We start from the raw sequence: 22,882 nt of genomic DNA on the forward strand, positions 1-22,882 counted from the left end.
AACAAATATTGAGCGTTTGCCACCATGACCAAAATTATTTACTAGAAAAGGCAAAAGTTTTTTTTTTTTGTTAGAAAGGAAGTTGTAATTGGCATAAATAAAAATTAAAAAAAAAAAGTTTATGCCAAAAGGGGTGTGGGCTTGCATTGCATCACGAGAAGGCTGAAGAAGGCAGCAAAAATAAATTGGAACTTCCCGCCTTGCCCGCAAGGTGCAGCGAAATCAGTGAAAAAGCAACACTGTTATCGATTTCCAAATCCCAGTCGGGAGAAAAATGGTGCGAACTTCCTCTTCAAAGAAGCCGCCGATTGCAGAGACCCCAGAAGCCACAGAGCGGAAAAGACTGAAGAAATTAGCTTTGAAAAACAACTTACTTTCCGACACACCGGCCACTCCCAAGTCTTATGTTCCTCTCAGCCCATCGAAGCTAGTAATGAAGCACCATGGCAAAGATATTCTCAGGAAATCTCAGAGGAAAAACCGTTTCCTTTTCTCCTTTCCCGGACTCCTTGCTCCCATTTCTGGTGGCAAGATCGGCGAGCTCAAGAATTTGGGCTCCAAAAACCCTATCCTCTACCTTGATTTCCCTCAGGTTTTGAAATTTTGATTCCAAAACATTTTTGTTCAAATTGTTTAGGGATTTCATAAATTCTAATTTTGGAAATCGTTTGATTTTTTAGTTTTTGGTTTCAGGGTCAAATGAAGTTGTTTGGGACAATTGTGTATCCGAAGAACAGGTATTTGACTTTGTTGTTCTCTCGTGGGGGAAAGAACGTTATGTGTGAGGATTATTTTGACAACATGGTTCGTTCTGTTTTTTTTTTTTTTGCCCTTTTGTTTATTTTATTATTAGCTTCTGTTCTGGAATTTATTGGTGAATCTGATTCTGTACCAAGTTAGGAAATGGTGTTTTTTTTTAATGAAATTTCTTTAATTCTTTTCACATATTGAGATGAATTGGGTTTAGGATATGCAACGGAAGGTAGTTCTTTCTCTTTCCATAAACCTTACATCCTGTTATTTTTGATGTTTGAACTGGAGCTTCACGTTGAAAGTCCCGACTTTGAACTATTACAGTGTTGCTTCGGGACATTAGGAAATCTGACAGCACTTATGTTACATGGACATTTCACTTTATTCTAATGTATCTGTCCGGCACTTCTTGGACAATTCACTATTCATATGAATATGGCGCTTTAATCTTCAAAATTAATGTAAAATATTTTCAAAAAATGTGACATACCCCGTGTCTGACACCCTTGCCCGAGTCCATGTAACAGAGGACAGCATGGATAGATAATTTCAACAATAAGCTTCAAAACTTATTAGGATTTTATATCCCTAGACTGGATAATGTTTGGTATACTTGAGGAAAATGCATTTCCTAATAAGCTGTAGTTGATTCTAGGTGTATGTTACTGTTAGTTTTTCATTTGCATGGGCATTGCCAGATGACAAAAGAAAAGTTAGTAATGTCTGTTCATTTTTCTGTCTACACCCTCTACTATGTAGAGCAAATTACATGCTCTATTTTCGTGTTCCTATAAACTGCAGGCTTCCAGTTTCTCCTCGGTTGAGTGCTCAACTGTATGATCCGTTGATGCCATTGGGATCAATATGTTAAAATTGTCTTTCATGTAAAAGTTCCAGGCCTTTTAAGTTTGACAATATATTATTCTTTCTTTGCCTTATGATTCATCGTGGGTTCCAAACACTTATATTCATTGCTTTATGGCTTTTGGAGCATGTTTCTTCATCATCACTGGAAATGTGATTATTCCAGATTGTATTCTCTGATGCATGGTGGATTGGAAAAAAAGATGAGAACCCAGAAGAAGCCCGACTTGATTTTCCAAAGGAACTATGTCAGGTTGGTTTCTTTTTGTTATAGTTTCTCAGGTTTGAATGCTTAATTTCCTCTACTGTGTTTCAGTTGACTTGCAGAGTAAGCTCCCTTATTAATCTTTGTCTCAGTTCATTGCCGGTTTCAGGGACAGCAGATGGAATATGACTTTAAAGGTGGTGCAGGGGTGGAATCCGTTAACAAGCAAGACACTCCTAGAACAGAAATAAAACAGGTTGAAATAGAGTCCCTTGATAATGAGTCTGGAGATGCTTTATCAGATGATGACAATGACTTGACAGCTAAGATGGAAGTGACGCCAACTCGGCACTCTGCAAGAAATGCTGGAAAAAGATTCAAGTACAATTCAAACTGTTTTATTTTATTTTACATTCAGTATTTTTTATTGAAAGATGTCTGTATTTATCCTCATCCTTGTATCTGAGAAATATTGTGCTGTATTGACTCATTGTGAATTTATGATTGTAGAAATAAGTCTTTAATTCCATGGCGGGTTCAATTGATAGGATGTTTGTTAGCAATCAATTTGGAAGTAGTGGAACTTAGAAATGATTTCTTTCCCTGCTGCGCATTTATTAGGATAGCTACAATTGTTCTCTTCCCGTATGGTGATATATCGTAATGACTGACTGTTAAACCAGATCTTAACCTACTAAAATTTTGGTGTCTGTATAATGTAAGTGTCATGAACAGTTCTATTGAGTACTAATACTCTAAAATCAGAGCCCATAGAACTCATGACCCATCACATAACTTTGTTGATTGAGGTTCCTTGGGATTGTCATGTACTTCTGTTAACATTGGTTGAGTTTCAATGTTTAATTTTGTTGTTCTTTATATTGGGGTCCTATTGAAGCTTCTTGTCCATAATCTTTCTTCTCTAAGTTATTCATGTATTAAGTTTAAGAGTTCTGTCTATGTTAACATATATATATATTAGAGGTTTAGAAAGTTAAATTCATCTTTGGTGTATTAATTTAGATTTGCTGAGGCTTCTTCTGAGGATGACCCTGTCAGAAGTGATGCTGAACCATCAGATGGAGAAGAGAAGAAAGTTGGCAAGAAACTTCATTTAACTGAAAATGATACTATTGGAAATATCCTTTTTTAACCTATCTTGCTTATTTTGCATTATTTAATTCCATATTCCTGTTGCAGCACTGCTGCAGGTCAGGATGTTGACTTTTAAAGCTTCATTTTTTTCCCTATATTTAATCACTTAAATTATTACTTAGCATCTGGTTTTTGGTTCCTTAATTGATAGTTACAGACTATTAGTTCCGCTTCTCTGGTCCTTAAGTCTGATGCTGCAGAAGATAGCCAGATCCCCGAACAAATTCAAACTTCTCTAACTTCAGTGTCCAAGTCTAGAAAAATATCTAAGTCAACTGTTACAGTGACTAAATCTAAGGAAAACTCAAAGGCAAATCGTGGTTCACTTGTTCAACCTACCATTTCTACATTATTTAAAAAAGTGGGAGAAAAGGTATGTCAAATAATGATTAGTAGGATATAGATCTAATTTATTTATGGAATGCTCATTTCTTATTTATCATCACTGCATGCACTTATGTGTTAGTTAGTCTGTTAAGAGCTTTTATTTCTTTTTTTTTTTTTTTTTTCTTAATTGTGAATCTAGGTCTTCTGCAAAGGAGAAAGAGAAAAATGTGGTTTGTTCAAAATGCTAACTAGCATTATATTTCTTCTTGTACCTTTAATAGAGATTTTTGACATCTCTAGCATATCCAGTTAGGACAAAAAACTTTTTTTTTCTTGTATTCATAACACAGATTGTAAAAATTTTTATCCGAACCCAGTAGGCATCAGCAAGAAAAAGGAGAAAATGCATGCTTGCCATTAGGTGGCACTAAAATCTAACATACCATAGTGAATGGAAAGGCATTAATTGTTGTTAAATATTTTAGGTTAGAAGGTTTTATTTCCAAGGGAGCTCTATAGATAATGGAACATATGATAAGTGCATTCAAGCAATCCTACAAGGTCTAAACTAGTTTTGTCTTATGGTTTTAGGGGCAGAAAAAGAGTCTCTTATCAGCTCCATGTTGTACAAATTTTGAACTCTATAATAGTTGAAAGTATATAAAAGTTTAGTTATGCAAGTAAAAGTATAAAAGGTAAGGAGTGCACGCAGGTATTAAATGAAGTTTTATTAAGCTTTACAGATTGCTCTTTGGATGAGTTTGTTCTATTTTCTTGAAACACATGAACTGAGACATCTAGCATTTCTGTGTAAGATCATGTTTAGAATTTTTTGCTGTATTCTTGCTTGGGGAAAGAAAAGAACTGTCTTGACTGATCTTGAGCAATCTACATCTATGTGTTTAGATGCTTTTAGAGGGATTGTATCCCTCCAGGTGCTCGACATTGTTTAATAACTAAGCTTCCCTATGAATGCAGTAAAAAATGTCAAATATCATCCTCCTCTTAAGTCAATGATTGGCTTCTATACAAGCTGTGTTTTGCATAACCATCTATTCTCATGCACCTCAATTCGGATAAAGATAGTTGATTTTTGTCATTAGCAAAGGGTGTTGAAGTATGGAAGTGTATGGGAATACCGTGCAGTGTACAAGGGAACCTTAAACAAATATATGAAGTGTGTTTTGTGTATATATCACTTTATAATCACATGTCAAGTTCAATCATGCCAAATCAAACTTCTGATCAGGTGAAAAGTTGAATTTTGTAATTGTCAAAGTTGCATGAGTTTATGTAAGGAAGTATTTTCTTGTGGCAAGCATTGTATGCCATTGCCATGATATTAATGATGTTAGCAGTTTGTGTGGTATATCTGTGCAAATTGCTGGGTGGATATTTGCAAGGGACTCTGATGCCTTTTCTCCTCCTTTTGGGTGATTACTAGTTCTGAGACTGGAATCAAAGTCTCTCTCTCTCTCTCCTTGTGGGTCTATATGTTGAATATAGCAATTGTTACTGCCCATGACTCTATGCTATGTAGCTATAATAGTTTGCCTCTGCTTCCATTAAAAGTTGATTGCTTTGTTCCTAAAGTAATAGCCAGAAAGTAGAAAATTTTCACTTTAAACCATGTAGTTATGATATGCCAAGCAATTTGGTCTCAGAATTTCCTAATAGGTTCTTTGTGATTTCCTTGATAGATCATGGTCCATGCATTTTTACTGTTACTACCAAGTTTGTCTAATTACTCTTTGAAAAGTATAGTTTGCTAACATAGAAAAATGTGGTTTTCCATATTACAAATCTTTATTTTCTAATGATATTGCTTTAATTCCAGAAGGGACCTAGAGGTTCAGATAAATCTTCATCCACAAAAGGTTGCAATTTTTCCTGCTTGCTTTTCTTATTATAGAATATTGTGAAAGATTATTAAGATTTATGATTTTTTCCTTATTGTGTGCTTTCCTTCCAGTTCTTGGCAAGAAGTTGCAGTCCAATAATTACAAAAGGAAGATTGATCAGGTTAAACTGAGCTCTGATATTGAAGAGTTTTTCTTCTTCTCTATTTGCATTTTCCCTAATATATTTATCTTTTTCAACTCTTTGCTTGTCATTTAACTGCTGTACGTTGAGCTATCTGGGGAATGATTGTGGATGAAGGTTGCATACTGACAAGCAGCATCTGCTTTTGATGTTGCAGACTGAGGGATCTAGCAAAAAGGGAAAGGTAAACGAAGAAAAAACCACTGGTAAGATTGTCTCGCTTTCTATCTTGCAATGTGTGTATGCATGCATGTGCATTAGGCTACTGCTCTGTCAATGCTTCTCTTGCAACTGCCTTGCTCTCTCAATGCTTCTTGTGCTACTGCCTGAAGGCTTTGGATGTTGGTGGCTAGAGTAAAAGCTGTCATTTCATTGGATGATAGTTATCAAACTACTTTTTGTAGCTGGAAATGGAAGTTTAGCATATAAAGTGAGCAATGGTCCAGGGTCACTCATAGACGCCAGGATTGATGCGTTTGGACCTTTCTTTTTGGTGGTCTGTGACTTGACAGGTTGTCGATGGTCCAAATTTTATAGGACCAACACTTTTAGGTGGTCCGTGGTCCTAGGCACTTGCTCACCCTCCCTGGACTGAAGAATCGGATTGTAGGATTGAATTCTTGACAGATTCTAAACTAATGATCATTTTAGAATTATGTACAGAATAAGTTGAATATTTGCAAATTGTAAGGCTCAAGCGTATTAAAAAAACTTATCTCTTTAAAGGTTCTGATTGTGCGGCTATAAAGTTACTTGTGTTAGTTGTTAACCTAAAATGTTTACGCCCAATATAAACAATAAATGAAAGAATAAACAACCAAAAAAGGTGCTAACAACATTAGACAAAATGTTAAAACTTTAGAAGTAGAACTTAACAATAAATGAATAAATGAATTGTAATGTGGATGTATGAATTTTCTTATAGTATTCATCAATTTGGTACTTGTTTTATTTTGATTTACAGATAATTGCATGTTTTTGCTTTAATTTTATTATTCTTTTTTGAAAACTATAGGATCTAGGGTTGATCTTGTACTACAATGGATCATAGGCTCGCTCCTAAGGGGGCATGGGCAGATCCACAGTCCAAAATTTTTAGGACCAACCATACGTGGGTGGTCTCAGTCCTGACTTTAGGACCACCCACCCGGACTATTCTCACCGCTAAATTGAGAGAGTACTAGAACCCATCCTATGTTGTCTGGACTTTTCACCATTGACCAGTAATACCCTATTCACATAAAAAGTAGGGGGCTGCACCTCTCATCTTCATGGAATCTTTCATTTGTATGAGCCAAAAGGAGAGCATGGTTTTGGTGAGGCTGGGAAACTATCATCTACTGTTAAGGTGTTGGTTATGGAGATGGATGATGCACTGTCAGCAGTTGGGATTGTGGCCATGCTGCAGAAAATGATACTTCATCCTGTGGCTTGTGTATAGGTGCGAGAGGCTACTATGTTTTTGATCTCTTGAATACTTTGCTTCTTTGATGACTTACCGAGTTTCCACTTTCATCTTTTTGGAACCTCCCAGCCAGATAAACCGAGTTTTTTCAATGTTTATTCTGTTTCTTTCTTCTGTTCAGTACGAAAAGCTTGCTTTTTCTTCTAGTAGTTTATTTTGGAGAGGTTAGGTCCTAGCTTCAAAAGTGGCTTCAGACCACTTGCCTAAATCATCATTGGCAGATCAAAGTACAGTTAGCAAAGTCCCTTCTTAGAACCAATGGAGGTTTAGAGGGAGGAAGGGATGAGTTAGTCTTTAATTTGTCATTCATGACCGTTTGACAAGACTTTATTGGATTTTTAATTATCTACTTTTATTTCCACATTCACAATCCATTTAGTTCAAGTAATGTAATGTCTACTAACCTGGCTGTTAGCAACTTAACTAGTCAAGACGTAGGCTGCCTTTTCTTTGATGAGTACCTTGCCATCTTATGTTGGGTACATATCTGTTCAACTGTTTTGAGGGGGACTAGGTGAGGGAGAATTTAATCTTCTTGTCATCAATGTAAATCAGTTTGTCAGAATTAACAATATTTCTTTCTTGTATTAAAAAAAGCCTAGTATATTTTTTTTTGCGTCACAATTTTGAGTAGACTGGATTTATCCCTAGGACAGATGATCTAAGTTTGGACTTTGGACTTGATGAGGCAGTTAAATCATAATGGCCTATTTATATGGTTCAGAAATATGTTTTTATTCCTTTGATGACGTCTATGAAGATGAATTTGAACCATTTCATGTATGAGAGATAAGCCAAGTTTTTCTTTGGTCATGTGCAATAACTTAAAGATTCCCAATCATGCTAGCAAAGACAATTATAATAAGTTTGGAATTGATGAGGCAGTTGGATTGTAATGGCTTATTTATAAGGTTTAGAAAAATTAAGTTTTTAGTTGTATATTGAGGTCCATGCAGATGAATTTTAGCTGTTTCAGCTATGGCAGATATACCAATCTCCAATTTGGTCAGTGTGTGAAAAACGTAAGATTCGCATCATGCTAGCAAAGACAATTGATGATAATATTCATTTTGTTTGTTTGGTTGACTTGCAGCTAGTTTACTTTTCATAAAGGGATACTCAAAGGTATATTTGGGGCCGCACTTTTGTTGTTTGGTTTTGTTAATATGTTCATATACCTTTTCTAACTGAACAGGATTCTGGTTATTATTATTATTTTTTTATATAAAGGAAATATATTAACTTAAATCAAAACTACATCATCCTTGGCCAAATAATACCAAACATATCTCCAAATAAAAGAGTAAGAATACTAGATGGGGGCCTATCAAATATTTTTAATATTATGGAGGATGTCATGAATGTTCTGAAAGGCAGAATTACAGACTTTTTTCCTTTTTTGGTCTTTGTGCCCATGCTTTCTATATAATCATCTCAAGAAATTTCTTAAGAAATTAGGGTTTCATTCTGTCGATTTTCACAGGTAGGCTATATAGAATAAATGGTTGTGTGAGAATTATGTACTTCAGCTCTCATAGAAAGTTACTGTAAATTTGCATATTCTTGTGGTTTCTAGAACTTATTTGCAGTGCCGGTTTATCTCTTGTGACATGCATGCAGCTGAAATTTTTGGCTTTTAATTGCCTTCGGCTCTTTCTTTTTTCTGTTAAAATTTGTAATGGATACTTCTTTGAAACTGTAGGGACAGGAATCAAAAGAAAGAAGAAAGAATTAGAGGTATCATTGTCTATATATTAAAATTGTGGTGTTTCTTTATGTTGAATTACTTTGTTTTTGCATTAAAAATTCATACTCAACCATATACTGGATTAATGGTGCTGTAATCATTCTCCTGATTTGAAACAATATTGTATAATGCCATTTTCACATTTCATTATCTTCATGATATCTATTAAGCTTACTAACCTTGTGAAACACTATCAATTACTTATTTGTTATTGACAAATTATGTTTTTGGTTTTCAATATGAAGTAATTTACAATAACTTTGAGGGACCTACAGTATCATTCCATTAATGCTGTTGTGTTGAATTTATAAAAGGATTTCCTAATTTATCAAAGTAAAATTCCATTTATGTGTTCTTTTACCGTGAAACATCCTTGTCTAAGCAATTATGACTTAACTTTTACAAATGAAAGCGTTCATGTAATCTCATTGATGCATTTTACTCTTACATACAAAAAACAAGATTTGTGGAGTTTCCACCATAAGTAAAGAATCATTTGGTAATTTTGTATTCAATCAGGATAGGGGTGCAGAACAAGGTACTGATCTTGGCATATATGAGTAACTCTTGAGTGTCCAAACGGAGAAAAAGGAAGAAAACAAAATTTCTGCTACATGTTATGTATTTGAGAATTATAGATTGTGAAAGCATATAGCAAGGATTCATATTATCTTCTTCTTTCTCATATTTTAATTTGGCATGTTCCTTAATAGATTTTACAATTTAAAGCATTGATTTGGCACCTTAGAAAGCAAATTCTTGTTGGGTCTTGCTAATAAGAGCTCTAAGGCATTGATTAAGATGCTCTTTTTTCGAAATACTTTATATTTTATGTACCACTCGATTGTGAATGTGATCCTTTTCAATGCTTGTTTTCCCTTATTTTATTTGAAATTTTCATATCAATTTTGTGTGTACTTGCTTGGATTAGCTTACTTCTCAATAAACAAAGTGCAAAAGTCAAGGTCCTTTATTTTTCAGTGTGGTTAATGTTGTGAACAATCCTTGTAGGATGAAGAGGACATCGAAGAAATCTCAAGCACATCAGAGGTGAGACTTCTTGTCAGCTTCTATATAGTTTTTGACTTTTACCATAATTGCGCAGAACTAAATACTCAACACAAACCTCTCTTCCTCGCCCACCCCAAGAATATGCATCAGAAATTTTATTTCTATATTCAATTTTAGTGATTTATTCTTATTTATCTCACTTTAGGATGCTAATGGAAGTGATGAAGATTGGACTGCTTGAGATTATAATACCAGTATCATAAATATAGGAATGCCAAAGCAAATTCAAGCCTATACTTAGTGAAAGTGATGAAGACTGAAATGATGAGAAAAAGATTGTGACAACCATGATGGTGGGTTTCTATAGGGGCTCAAAACTTTTCAATTGATATTGTAGAATTAGTCATAATTATTTGTTTGAGTGGCAGAGTTAGTCATAATTGGCATAACCATGATGGTTATGTTATTACTTGTTTTAGAATTTCAAAGATCACATGTACCACATTTCTCCTCACTTAGAATAGTTCTTCAGTTGGTTGCTTATCAGAAGAAAAGGCAAGCTTTCTTTGATTATTGGATTCTCTAAAGGGTAAAACCTGTTGTTATGGGATTCAAGACAAAAATAAAGATCAATCCTTTTTTTTTTGTTACCTCATAATTTTTTTTTAGATTAGTATTTGATGTTTTTATATGCTGTCAGGTCAGGTCATCAAATTTTGTTATTTTATTGTAAAATCATACTTCAATTACTTGAACGGAAATCTTAATCTTCATTGAAGTACAAACTTTTTCAATGGTTTGTGCTTATAAGTCTGATTTTCCTTCATTACTTGTAAAACATTCACTGCTTTTCGTCCAAGGAACACTTGAGAAAACTTAAAGAAATAAGCAATTCCAATAACTTAAAGAAGACTTGGAGGAACAGAAACTCTAGGCATGCTAAAACAAAGACAATATCAACTATTTCAGTCATGTTCTCTTTTCACAGACTCACCTATTACATGTACCTAAAGCTATTTAAGACATCCCTTGATAGTGACCATAACTACATTGCGTCTGATCTCGTTTTCTCAGCCTCCACTGATGGCAGATCGTTTCATTGAATCTGACATTGTTTTGTCTGCATCAGGAAGGGGAAGGAAACACTGGAAAATAACGTACATAAAATATTTGAAGGGGTATTGTACATGGCTAAGAGTATCCATAGATTTTGCATGCATACTTCCTTGCTACCCTAACTTCCAACTTTATGACCCTAAGAACTTATCAACCCTAGCATTTGTTGCCCTTGACAGAAATTTCATGCAAATTGGTGGTTTCACCCCTGCTAGAGCAAGTATTGAACTAGGCAAAGTCCATATACCATCGCCACAGATCAAACCAGAAGCTACTGCTGGCCCAAATGCATCCGCCTTTGCCTTGTTTATCTTTTCCCAAACGAACAAAATCAAACTCCCAACACACATATCAATGGCAAAGTATGACCCAATGTAGAAAGGTATTGCCATTGCCATTGGAAGTGGAATATAAGATCCCCATTTCTTACCCACCCTATCTTTAACTAAGTTTATCAAGATGGCTGCACTAAAGAACACATAACAAAGCAAGAGGCAGTTTTTTGGTAGAGCAGAGAAGCCCTGTACCCCCAATATAGACATGTTGCGATAAACAACTGCAAAAGGAGCAGGGTATTGACTGTTAGGAAGCCCCAAGTCATCAAATGCCTTGTAGAACAGCCAGAAGACACAAGGTGAAACTATGCAGCCCATGGCAGTGCCAATCACTTGACTAATAAACATGGACCTAGGAGAAGCTAGGGTCAGGTACCCAGTCTTAAAATCCTGCATTAGGTCTGAGGCTGTTGAAACAATGTTCATCATGACGCCACATGCTGCAAGGCCTGCAAGGACTCCACCATGTGAACCTGCCCAAGCTCCAATTGTAAAGATTGCTAGCTTGCCATAGGTGGAAGCAAGGGACCAATCAGTCAGTCCACACCCATATGCATTACAGAAAGCCAGTGTTGGTGCAAAGACATAGAGGACCAATATGTAATACCATTTGAGTTCATGAAAGATGTGTGGAAGAACAATGGTAGAGATGACAGCAATTGTGACATAACCTGCAACAGAAAACCATGTAGGAATCTGATCTTTCAAAAAGAGTTGGGTTCGGCGCTGATCATCATAAGATAACTTATTTGAGGTATCAGGAGAGGGCTGGTTTGCAATGGGGAGAGCCTGTCTGCGTCGAATTTGATGAAACAAGCCTATGAGGGTTCTACTCAACACCTTGAAAAAATTGTACAGGCCGTCACCTAGAATCATGGCGATGGCGATAAATACCTGGATTCAGGGAAGAAGTCAAGCATCAATGACAAAGGAAGAGGAGTGATTTATGTAATGGTGGCAGAAAACTATAATGTGATGAGCTTATAGGAAACTAACCAACCTTGTAACCTTGTAGGCCATGCATATTGCTTGAAGAAACGTCTGCAGGATACCAGTCACCCTTTCTTGTTTCAATGAGAGGCCACATTACACCCCAAGAAAGTATGCCTCCAAGCAGCACCGATATGTTTATTATGTAGGGGCAAATCATCCCCACTCCAACATATGTTGCTGAGAAATCGAAGAAAAACCTGAAAATTAGCAAAGGAAGCATTAGCTAAATACTCCCTAATGAGAAAGTGGGACTAAATTTCACTTATAGTCTCTAACATTTTATTTCGGTTCCACTTTAATCTCTAATCTTTGAATTGTTCCATTTTAGTCCCTAATTTTTCAAAATGATTACATTTTGGTCCTTTAGTCAAATTGTTCCATTAAAATTGATGTAACGTCCATGTTGTACATCATTTGGCACGCCATACGAATATTTCCTTGGCATTCCACGTGGATATTTTTCTCAATTAGTAACGGAATAAGTAGTGAACGGACCAAAATGGAATCACTTTAAAAGGTCTAAGGACCTAAATGAAACAATTCAGATGTTGGTAATTAAATGGAACAAAAATAAAAAGTCGGGGATCATGGAAGGAATTTACCAGAGAAAGTGGCTTTAGCAAATTATTTTTAAATCTTGCAAAAAAACGTAAGTGAACTGATTTTACGCACTTGTTCTCATATGCTTTAAGCCCAAGTGTAGGGAAGTTAAAAAATCCACAAGTTTCTTCAGCAGTGTAAAACCATTGAAAGAACCCCCACAAGAAGCTGAAAGAAAAGAACTTGCCCAGCGTTTTTACTTGCTTCCTACAAGTGTTAAAAACATGAGACAATTAGAATGTATAAATTTCAAAATGATCAGCTTTAATTTGAAACCCTAACTATGACAGTGATTTACTTTGCTAGCTTGGCTCCTTGAGGGGTGTGGAAGCTATTGATAAGATGTGCAGTTGCAGTACCACTTGGATATGTCAACCTGAAGTCTATGACCATGATCTGAGAACAGGAGGATGAAAAAATTCATGAGCTATGCAAGTTAACATCAACAAGAACCTTTTCTTGCAAGAATATTATTCAATATCAACCAAATGACTTGAATTCTGTATTTAAACAATCAGATATACATTATTATTCATTTGAAGTTTATATTTCTTTGTCCATTCAACATGCTGTTGCTGTAAGTTTGTAAATATGTGGGGACAGCGCAGAGTGTACCTTCCGAAGAGGCACCACCGAGAAGAGACCAAGAAAGCTAACAACAAAGAGGAAGCCAATGATCCATCCCAGGGATGGATTCTTGACACCGCCAGTGTCCCCTGATTGCTGGGCAATGCGTTCACTCATTCCAAAGAGGTAACTCCCGAATCCTCCTGTTTGTGAACAGGTACAGGAAACATTGGATTTCCACCAAATCAGTTGCGGTTGTATTTTAAGAAAAAATGTTTCTGATATCATGTTCCATCACAAGCATAAACACTTTTATACATTACAATATTTGCGATTCCAAAGTAATATCAAAACAAGTTTATGCTGTAAATAAATTCGTTATGTAATTGCAACAGTACATAAGCAAAATTTGTGAAAGGTGGTGAATCCATTCTAAACCTGATATTTTTTCAATGGTTTTAAATTACAGCATAGCATTGCTCCTAAAGCGGTGCAACCTATTTCCCACTTTCCAGAGTTTTTGCCTTAGAAGCCGCTTCTGATGTTGATACTGTGTCTCACATGAATAAGTATATCACCCAATTTCATGTCAAAGAAAAAAATGAGTGATTTCATGATATTAAATCACTAATGGAACTTGTTGTGTTCACCGCTTACGATGATCTATGCTCATCTTCCCAGAAATAGTTATATTTCTCGTAATTGTTAAGCATTGATTCAACAATATTTGATTTAGCAGAACAGGTTCCTGTTACAAGAAATTAACCATGGACAGGTGTACCAAGCATGCTACTAAGACAAGTATCCCCAAAAAATTTGCGTACTTGACAGCCAAACATAAGCGAGGAAATGAGATACATGAGTCTGATCGCATGTACAATTAAGATTGAACAGTTTTGATTTCAAAAACAAAGATTTCACAGTTCTAAAAGTTGTTATTGGACGATGTCCAGTCTAACTATACAACATTAACGGATTATATAATATAGTTGGTATTGATTTATATCGGATGGGGTTAGACAGAGATAAAGTAGAGGGGGCATCTTCCTAGTATCTTACAAAAAGGAAATAAAAGAGCTTAAGCTAGATGGATTTGGCTAGGCACGTTGAAATGGAAAGTAACGGAGGGAGTCAGACCTAGCTGAAAATGAAAACCATGAAATCTGGAGCACCCAAAATTAATGATAGCATCATTACCATGATAATTATATTTGGAGTTATTTAAGAGTTGAAAATATTGTGTCAGCAATACTTTACCATCAGGACTAATGTGAAGAGGTGTAGGAAATGAGTGTGAGACAGCTATTTTTGTTGTTTAGGTCATTTGGCATGAAAATTCAAAAGGTCCCCCGCATGCCTTTCCCAATCTCATCCCTTATCATTACCACTTTACCCAAAGCTACAACTTGGCTTCACTCCTAGCCATCAGTGGACCCAAAGGCAGACGAATCTACAGCTTGATATTTTGTCTCATACAAAGTTTCAGCATTACTAATACTCTAACTTACAGAAAATTTGATGGTTCCTCTGGTTGTTTATTTCTTGGGATCTCCTTCTATTGCTATTAAGGCCTAATATTGACAGGGTGGGTGACCAAGAAAGCAATTTCCACTTCTTGTGTATTCCCAAAAAGTCTCCATCAACGTCACACAAGAAAGGTAAAACATTGATAAAACAAACAGTAAGTCCTAAGTCCAACAGGACATTTCTTGTATGACAATGGGCACAGGGATAGGGACTAAGACAACTATGGGTTATCGTTTATCGGGCATCCGGCCTTCTCCGATCCGATTACCCTGTAATCCGATTTGGGACAATTCGGATATCTACACTATAACAATCGTACCAAAATGGCTTTTTAGTAAATTTAGGACATCAAAGTTTTAATTTTTCTATACAAACTAAAGAAAAAAAAAATATAGAGATCCGTACCGCTGAAGGCGATGCCGGAGGAGGCAACCACGCAGGTCTGAATGACAGTATTTTCCTGCCTGGTGAAAGGCTGTTTCAAGAGACCAGATTTTTCAAGCATCTTGGTCCATGTCTTCACGAAGAAGAACCCCAGCAACCCGGCGGAAACATTGAGGGATGGGATGATTCCCGTCGTTAAGTTGAGTTTCATTACTATGAAACTGAACAAAATGCTTAACACAAAGCTGACAGCAAAGGCCCTCATAGTCAGCTGTTTCCTCCATGACGGCACTTCCTGGCTCTCAAAGATTTGTTCCACTGACATCTCAGCCTCCTTCATCTCCTTCTTCCTGTCATCTTCTTCTGGGTTGAATCCATTCTCTACCCTATCATCACCTCTACCATTGTTATCCATTTCTCTACCTTCTCTTTAAGAAAAAAAAATCAAAATACTATAGGATAGGAATCTCCAACCTTAACAAATGAATCTTATGGAGGGTGGGTTTTATAGGGAAAAGGGCTGGAAGTTGGAATATACTTGTGAAAAATGGAAATGGTTGCTTTCACTTTATCACATCAAGAGCGTGAAGATCATAAAAGTGGGAACCACATAATGGATTCTAGTGAGAAAGAAATTGGTTGGTTTTGGACTCAAAATTATCCAATGCTCTTGCTCTCAGAGTCCTGGACTTTGCTAAGCCGTTGTTTGCCGCCTTTTCCATTAAATAGGTGGGGCCTTGATTCATTTTTCCCATCTTCACAAAATCTTTCTCGTGGGCTGTCACACACGTGAATATGAAATGTGAGTCGCGAATTAAGTATTTCTTCATTGATTCGCGCAATTCGAGCAACGGCTGACGAGTCGGTCTACGTTAGTGGCCAGACGGCGTCTGAGTAGGGATCTGCAATAATCCGCTGACTCAGTTATGTTGGATTTTAAATAAATTTTATCATTTATATTTTAATTTTATATGTTATTTTATTTCTCATATTAATTTTTTAATTTTTAAAAATATATTTAGTTTAATAAGAACTAATTTTGTTTAGTTTTTCTTTTTAATTTGACAACTTTGAGTCCTATTTTTCAACAAATTAAATCATAGGCCCCCATTGATAGTTTTCTATTTAATTGTTTTACTTATTTTTGAATGTTAATACTACTTTAGGTCATTTAATTGGTTTCTTTTTTTTTAATTTAAAGTTTTGATTAGTTTTTTTCCGTTGCTTGTAATGTAATAATTATATCATTACATGTTAAAAAAATTATTATTTTTATATATAATCTCATAGAAAATATATTTTACAATATTTTAATAAATTAATTATATCCATCTAAAAATAGTGCATATGATGTAAATGGAAAACTCTGCTTGGTTAGGTTTTGTGGGATTCCTTTGGATTGAGATCTCTTTGAACGCTACAATTTGATCTGGATATCCCCAATTTTAGGCTTAGTTTCTATGGGGTTTTATTCTGTTTCTATTTTTATTCTCTTGCAACTCCAAGTCTAAAGTTTGTTTTTAACTTTAGCATTTAATTAAAAAAATACCTACTTTTTCAAAAAATAAAAAACAAAAACAAGAAAGTCGAATTAAGAATCAAAACATGACCTATTATATAGTAAGAGTCAAAACCAATGAGCTTACAGTTTATATGATACTTTTGGTAATAGAAAAAGAAAACTGGCCTTCTTATGGATGTTGCAATAATACATGATGTAGCCATCCAGCTTTCTCCAAATGTGAAAATCAATTAAGTTTTCAAACTTTTAATTTGTTTGCTATAATCAAGACATTGAACTTTCTTTCTATGAAGGATGCTGATTGGCAGAGATTCTCCCATACTCCCTTGCATAGAATCTGTGGAAATGGGCGGACAATCACATTTTTTTAAACTTTTCGATATCTTTATTTATTTTAGTGGAGTATTGTCATTATAAAAATTGAAAATGATGTTGGGATTTATATAATAATAGGTCCCACTGTGTGAATGAATATTTTTGTGTTAATTATATTGGTCAAAATTATAAAAAAAAATAGGAACTGCAAACCTTAATTAATAAAGCGGCATTGGTCCCCCCTTGGCTTTCAATATTTTTGATTCATTTTGCCCCACAAAAAATTATAGCATGGCCCACCATTTAAAAATCCTTGCAATCACAGGATTTTTATTTTAGATATTGGAAAGATTGTATCCATATATTTGGTGATTTATCGATACATGGTTAAAAGTATAGATACATGAGCTTTCGTTGCCTTAAAAAATGAATTTTTAAAAAATAAATTTTTAATTCTAAAAATCCGTGATGTGGTCGACACATAGTTTACAATCAAAATAAAGTGATATTTTTGTTTAAAAATGGTTTTAAGTATTGTCTTAAACCAGCGCAAGTGAGTTTTTGACAAAAAGATCTTGAATTTTAAAGAAAATAGCTCCTTTAACCACTTTACCATATACTTGAAGAGTTGGATGGCCATGATATGAATGCACATCAATGTATATGTGTCATGACATGATTCCATAACCAGCATACATACCAAGTGTAATAACCAATTATCAAATATGCACATCACACATTACAAGTCATGACTGATATAAATAATAAAGCATACACACATGCTTATTTTATTCAAATAGTTTTCAGCAAAATTTATCATTTTCAATAAGCCTCAACAGTCTTCTCATCTAAGGTGCATTCATAAGACTTAGTTCACTTCTTATTTTACAAAATTGTTCTCCATGAAGTACTTTGGTGAAAATATCAATCAATTGGTCTTTTGTACCTACATACTCAAAAACAACATTTTTTTTTTTAACATGATCTCTAATAAAATGATGCCTTTTTTCTATGTGTTTAGTTCTAGAGTGATGGATGAGATTCTTTGTGAGATGTATGGTATTAGCATTGTCACATTTAATGGGAATTCTTTTCATAGCTAGCCCATAATCTTCTAATTGTTGCTTCATCCATAGCACTTGAGCATAATAATTTTTGACAGCCACATATTCATCTTCGGTGGTGGATTGAGCTACACTATTTTGTTTCTTTGAAAACCATGAAATCAACATATTACCTAGAAATTGACATGTGCTAGATGTGCTTTTTATATTGATTTTGCATCCACCAAAATTAGCATCCAAATATGAGTGGAGATCAAAAGTGGAATTCCTTGGATACCATATTCGTATATTTGTTGTGTCTTTTAAATACCTAAAGACTCTTTTGACAACACTTAAATGAGGTTCTTTAAGAGATGATTGAAACCTAACATACAATCTTACACTAAAGCTTATGTTCGGTCTACTAGCTGTAAGATAAATCAAGGAACCAATCATGGATTTATAGAGCTTTTGATCAATGGGCGTATCTTTTTCATCCTTGTCAAGCATTGTTGAGGTGTTCATTGGAGTGAGGTGCGAAACTTTTTGAGCATGTCTTTCGTATATATGAGTTGATTTATGAATGTTCCATCTTTCTTTTGTTTTATTTGAAGTCCAAAGAAACAGTTTAACTCACCCATCATGCTCATTGCAAATTCTTCTTGCATGGTTTTAGTAAACTCTTGACAAAGAAGTTCATTAGTAGCACAAAAAATAATATTATCAATATAAACTTGTATAATTAAAATGTCTTTGCCTTTATTTTTGATAAAAAGAGTTTTATCAACCTTCCCTCTATTGAAATCATTTTTTATTAATAATTTTAATGGTCTCATCCCAAGCTCTAGGAACTTGCTTTAAACCATACAAAGCTTTTCTTAATAAAAAACATGATTTGAAAAAGTAAGACTCTTAAAGTTGGGAGGTTGTTTAACATATACTTCTTCATTTATAAGTCCATTTAGAAAAAGCACTCTTAACATTCATTTGATATAACTTAAAGTTCATGTAGCATGCAAATGCTAAAAGCATTCTAATGGCTTCTAGTCTAGCTACCAGAGTATAAGTCTTATCATAATCTATTCCTTCCCTTTGACTATATCCTTTGACAACTAACCTAGCTTTGTTTCTAGTTATGGCTCCATTTCCATCCATTTTGTTCCTAAAAACCTATTTAGTACTACAATTGGACGATCATTTGGCGTAAGAACTAACTCCACACTTGACACCTTTCAAATTAATTTAATTTTTCTTGCATAGCTAGTATCCAATAGTCATCATCGAAGGCTTCATCAATATTTTTAGGTTCAATTTGAAAAATAAAGGCAATATATTCACAAACATTTTGAACTTTAGCTATAGTTCTTACCCCTTAATTAAGATCACCAATGATTTTACTTTCATCAACCTCTTTTCTTACCATAAGATAACTAAGCTCGCCTTCTTCAACAAGTTGTCCAATTTGTTGTTCTTCTTTTTGTGGTGCTTCTTCATTTAATTTGGCTCCTTCAATATTGAGATCAAGCTCTTCAATTTATTCTTGAAAGATACCTACATCATCATCATAATTGTCCTTTTTAGGAGAAGGGTTAGAATCATCAAATAATACATGAATATATATTTCAATAATTAATGTCATCTTATTAAGCACCCTATAAGCTTTAGAAGTTAAAAAGTATCTTAAAAAGATTTTTTTATCACTTTCAGCATCAAATTTTTCAAGGTTGTCTTTTCCATTGTTCAATACATAACATTTACAACCAAATGAAAGAAAGTAAGCAATGTTAGGTTTCTTCCCTTAGTAAAGTTCATAGGGAGTTTTCTTCAATGTGGACCTAATCATTACTCAATTTACAATATAACATAAAGTATTAACGGCTTCGGTCCAAAAGTACCTAAGTAAATTGTTCTCACATAGCATGGTTCTAGCCATCTCTTCTAGAGTTCTATTTTTTCGTTCCACTACTCTATTTCGTTGTGGAGTCTTAGAGGCTAAAAAATTATGGCCATATTCATTTTCATCACAAAGTTGCTCAAAAACCTAGGTACCTAAATTTTCTTTAGTTCATATGAGTTAGTGGCTTTGGTTCCTTTTAGAACCGACTCCAATCTTACCACCTTACCATGTGGATGTTTAGTTTCTTTTGGAACTCATATACTCTTGATTTTCTTACCTCTATAAGATTTTCTTTGTCAAAAAAGGCTTTTTGTGTTTCGAGCATGTCATTTAATTTTTGTTGACTCATGTTGAATTTTAAAAATATAATATGCAAATTCTCATTTTTCTTTTTCAACTCATTTCTCTCAATTTTCAAGGCTTTGACTATGCTTTCAACTTTCACTCTTTGTCTTGACTAAAATTTCATTTTCTACCTTAAGAGTGGATATGATGTTCTTGTGTTTCGATGTATTTTCTTCAAATTCAAATACTAAGTCATCATATGCATATTGTAGTTCATCAAATGAATATGAGTCTTGATTTAACGTACATGAATTGGAATCAAAAAAGGTAGAGCATACCTTGGTGTCTTCAAGTGCCATGAAGCAAAGGTTAACAACTTCATCTTCTTTATCTTGAAAGTCATCATTATCACTCCAAGTGGCAACCATGGCTTTCTTCTTGAAGTTCTTTGAGGTTTTCTTCTTGTTCATACTTGGTGTGTCCCAATTTTCTACATTCATAACATATCAAGTGATCTTTGCTATGTTTTCTTTTTAGGATATCTCTTTTAGGGGGTTTTTTACTTTTATAGTTCCTTCTCATGAATTTGCTATACCTCTTGGCTAGCATGGCTACATCCTCGTCCTCTTCACTATCATCTCTTATGCTCTTTTCATTTTCTTCAATTGTGGATTTTAAAGTTATCCCTTTCTTCTTAATGTCCTTTTTCTTTTCATCATTTAAAGCACTTTCATGTTTTAAGGTCATTTTATAAGTAAGTAAAGATCCTACAAGCTCTTCTAGGTTAAAATCATTTGGGTTTCTTGCTTTCTCTAGGATTGTTACTTTTAGTCTTCATGACTGGGAAGACTATAGAGTATCTTCTTAATTAATTAGGCATTTAGAAAGTCTTTTCCTAAGTCCTTCAAACCTTTAACTCTTATACATTTGGTTTATTGTCTCACTTTCTTTTATCTTAAATAGCTCACAATTATGTGTGAAAAGTCCTGTTTTGGGTTCCTTAACTTAGTTTGTTCCCTTGTAAGTTGTTTCAAAGCTATCCCAAATTTGTTTTACAGTTCACACATAGATACTCTATTGAACTCACTAGCACTAAGAGAACAAAAAAGAGTATTAAAGGCTTTGCAATTTATTTGTATCAACTTCTTTTCTTTGTCATCCCACTTTTCTTAGTTTTAATAATTGTTTGTCCAGTTACTTCCTTAGCGAGGACATGAAGACAATTTAAAATAACATTCCAAACCTTAAGATTTACTGATTGAATGAACATCTTCCTTCTTTTCTTTCAATAAGGATAATTCGTACTTAAAAAGAATGGAGGTCTTTGCATTGAGTGTCCCTAATAGTTAAGGTGGATTTTATCTTGATGTATTGAGCTTTGCTTTTGGATCATTCAAAATTGTTAGATTTGTAATATTAAGCCTTAACTTTTATATCAATTGTTAGTGCAATAAGCTCATTGTCAATATTTCCAAGAGGGAGTGGATTGGAATATTTTGAAATTTCTTTTCAAATTTAAGAAAAATCAAAATTTCTTAAAGCAAGTTCCTTTTTGGAATTGACCAAATCAATAAAATTTTTGTGGAAAGAAAGAAGTTAAGAACACATATGAATCTGTGAAGAATAGAAGAGAAAACAACACAATAGTTTTTATAAAGGTTCGACCTCCTTACTTATGTCTTCTTGCTTAAATTCACTAAGGAATTTAAAATCCACTATTGAAATAAAAAACAATACATTGCCATTTATGAATTAAGCATAACCACTCTACCTTTTATTTTGGTTAAGGTATAAATACTCAAATACTACCTTTTTAATTGGTTGAGGTATAACTACTCACCAGTATACAATAAATGAGATGGATACAGCTAGAATGCCTCTTAAAGGTTGAGTGACAAATTAAGTACAATATTTGGTGAGGAAGAAAAATAAGAATTGAAAGCTCAATAAATGATACAATAGAAGACTTAAATGCTTGAAGAGAAGAACAAAAAGTATTGAATGATTGTAGCTAAATTCTTATTTTAGAAATGTGTTTCAAAGTCTCTCAACCTTCATAAATGTGGTGAGAGCTTGTATTTATAGTTACTGAAGCTTCTTGAGATAGTTGGAGATGTATTTAATGTAAACATAGTTGTTTTCCTTTTCATTCTAGGCTACAATGGTCATATTGTATCGATACATATGTGGATGTATCGATATATTGTTGCTTTTACTTTTGAACATTCGTGGAAATCTATTGATACATTTGGGATGTATAAATAGATTTTAGACAAAATGTATTCTGTGAAAAATCTATCTATATATTTGTCAATATATTGATACTTTTTGGCTTAGCTGCAAGGGTTTGACCATTTTGTTAAAATGTATCGATATTTTTTAGGTAGTAAATATTTTGTTAAATTTCTATCAATACATTTTCAAAATGTACGTATCCATAGATTGAGTTTGACTTTGTAGATTTTGACTGTTCTTGAGAAAATGTATCAATAGATTTTAATTTCTATCGATACTTATCCAAATTTATCGATATAATATAAACATGTATCGATAGATTTGGACTACAAAGCATTTTTCAAAGTCTTTTTTCATTGTTCTTCTTTTCAAACTCATGTGAAAGTACTAAAAGATGTCTAGGCTTGACTTATCAATACATAGATGAAATTTGTCATTTCAAAACATGGGATCAATTTGAAAACTATAGAACTAACAATATATATATATATAT

General features: G+C 34.1%; 2 protein-coding genes across 4 annotated transcripts; one reads left to right on the forward strand and one right to left on the reverse strand.

The window, feature by feature from the left end:
• Positions 111 to 10,220, forward strand: LOC18599354 (DNA-binding protein RHL1). 3 transcript variants are annotated; one of them, XM_018121462.1, is made up of 12 exons: positions 111 to 592; positions 681 to 804; positions 1,784 to 1,870; positions 1,992 to 2,203; positions 2,846 to 2,961; positions 3,133 to 3,350; positions 5,142 to 5,181; positions 5,277 to 5,326; positions 5,505 to 5,553; positions 8,515 to 8,549; positions 9,571 to 9,609; positions 9,776 to 10,220. In XM_018121462.1, exons 1-12 carry the CDS (start codon positions 444 to 446, stop codon positions 9,809 to 9,811), a joined length of 1,155 nt encoding a protein of 384 aa, XP_017976951.1. In that variant the 5' UTR covers positions 111 to 443; the 3' UTR covers positions 9,812 to 10,220. The 3 variants fall into 3 exon arrangements, with proteins under 3 accessions (XP_017976951.1, XP_007029353.2, XP_007029354.2); XM_007029291.2 differs by having other exon boundaries at positions 116 to 592; positions 694 to 804; XM_007029292.2 differs by having other exon boundaries at positions 116 to 592; positions 694 to 804; positions 5,145 to 5,181.
• On the reverse strand, positions 10,447 to 15,507 carry LOC18599355 (probable metal-nicotianamine transporter YSL5). The gene is made up of 6 exons (XM_007029294.2): positions 15,114 to 15,507; positions 13,230 to 13,384; positions 12,913 to 13,010; positions 12,687 to 12,821; positions 12,022 to 12,211; positions 10,447 to 11,915 (listed from the first exon to the last, which is right to left on the reverse strand). The coding sequence occupies exons 1-6, from the start codon at positions 15,505 to 15,507 to the stop codon at positions 10,818 to 10,820; spliced, it is 2,070 nt and encodes a 689-aa protein (XP_007029356.2). The 3' UTR covers positions 10,447 to 10,817.

Source organism: Theobroma cacao, chromosome 5, assembly GCF_000208745.1.
Source record: "Theobroma cacao cultivar B97-61/B2 chromosome 5, Criollo_cocoa_genome_V2, whole genome shotgun sequence".
In the NCBI taxonomy this organism is placed as follows: domain Eukaryota; kingdom Viridiplantae; phylum Streptophyta; class Magnoliopsida; order Malvales; family Malvaceae; genus Theobroma; species Theobroma cacao.

Coding starts and splice junctions, on each gene's coding strand:
- LOC18599354 (XM_007029291.2), top strand. CDS start 275: ATGGTGCGAACTTCCTCTTCAAAGAAGCCGCCGATTGCAGAGACCCCA. Junction 3,351..5,141: donor TTAAAAAAGTGGGAGAAAAG/GTATGTCAAATA, acceptor CTTTAATTCCAG/AAGGGACCTAGAGGTTCAGA. Junction 9,610..9,775: donor AAATCTCAAGCACATCAGAG/GTGAGACTTCTT, acceptor ATCTCACTTTAG/GATGCTAATGGAAGTGATGA.
- LOC18599355 (XM_007029294.2), bottom strand. CDS start 15,507: ATGGATAACAATGGTAGAGGTGATGATAGGGTAGAGAATGGATTCAAC. Junction 13,385..15,113: donor CTCCGGCATCGCCTTCAGCG/GTACGGATCTCT, acceptor GTTCACAAACAG/GAGGATTCGGGAGTTACCTC. Junction 12,822..12,912: donor CAAGGAGCCAAGCTAGCAAA/GTAAATCACTGT, acceptor TAACACTTGTAG/GAAGCAAGTAAAAACGCTGG.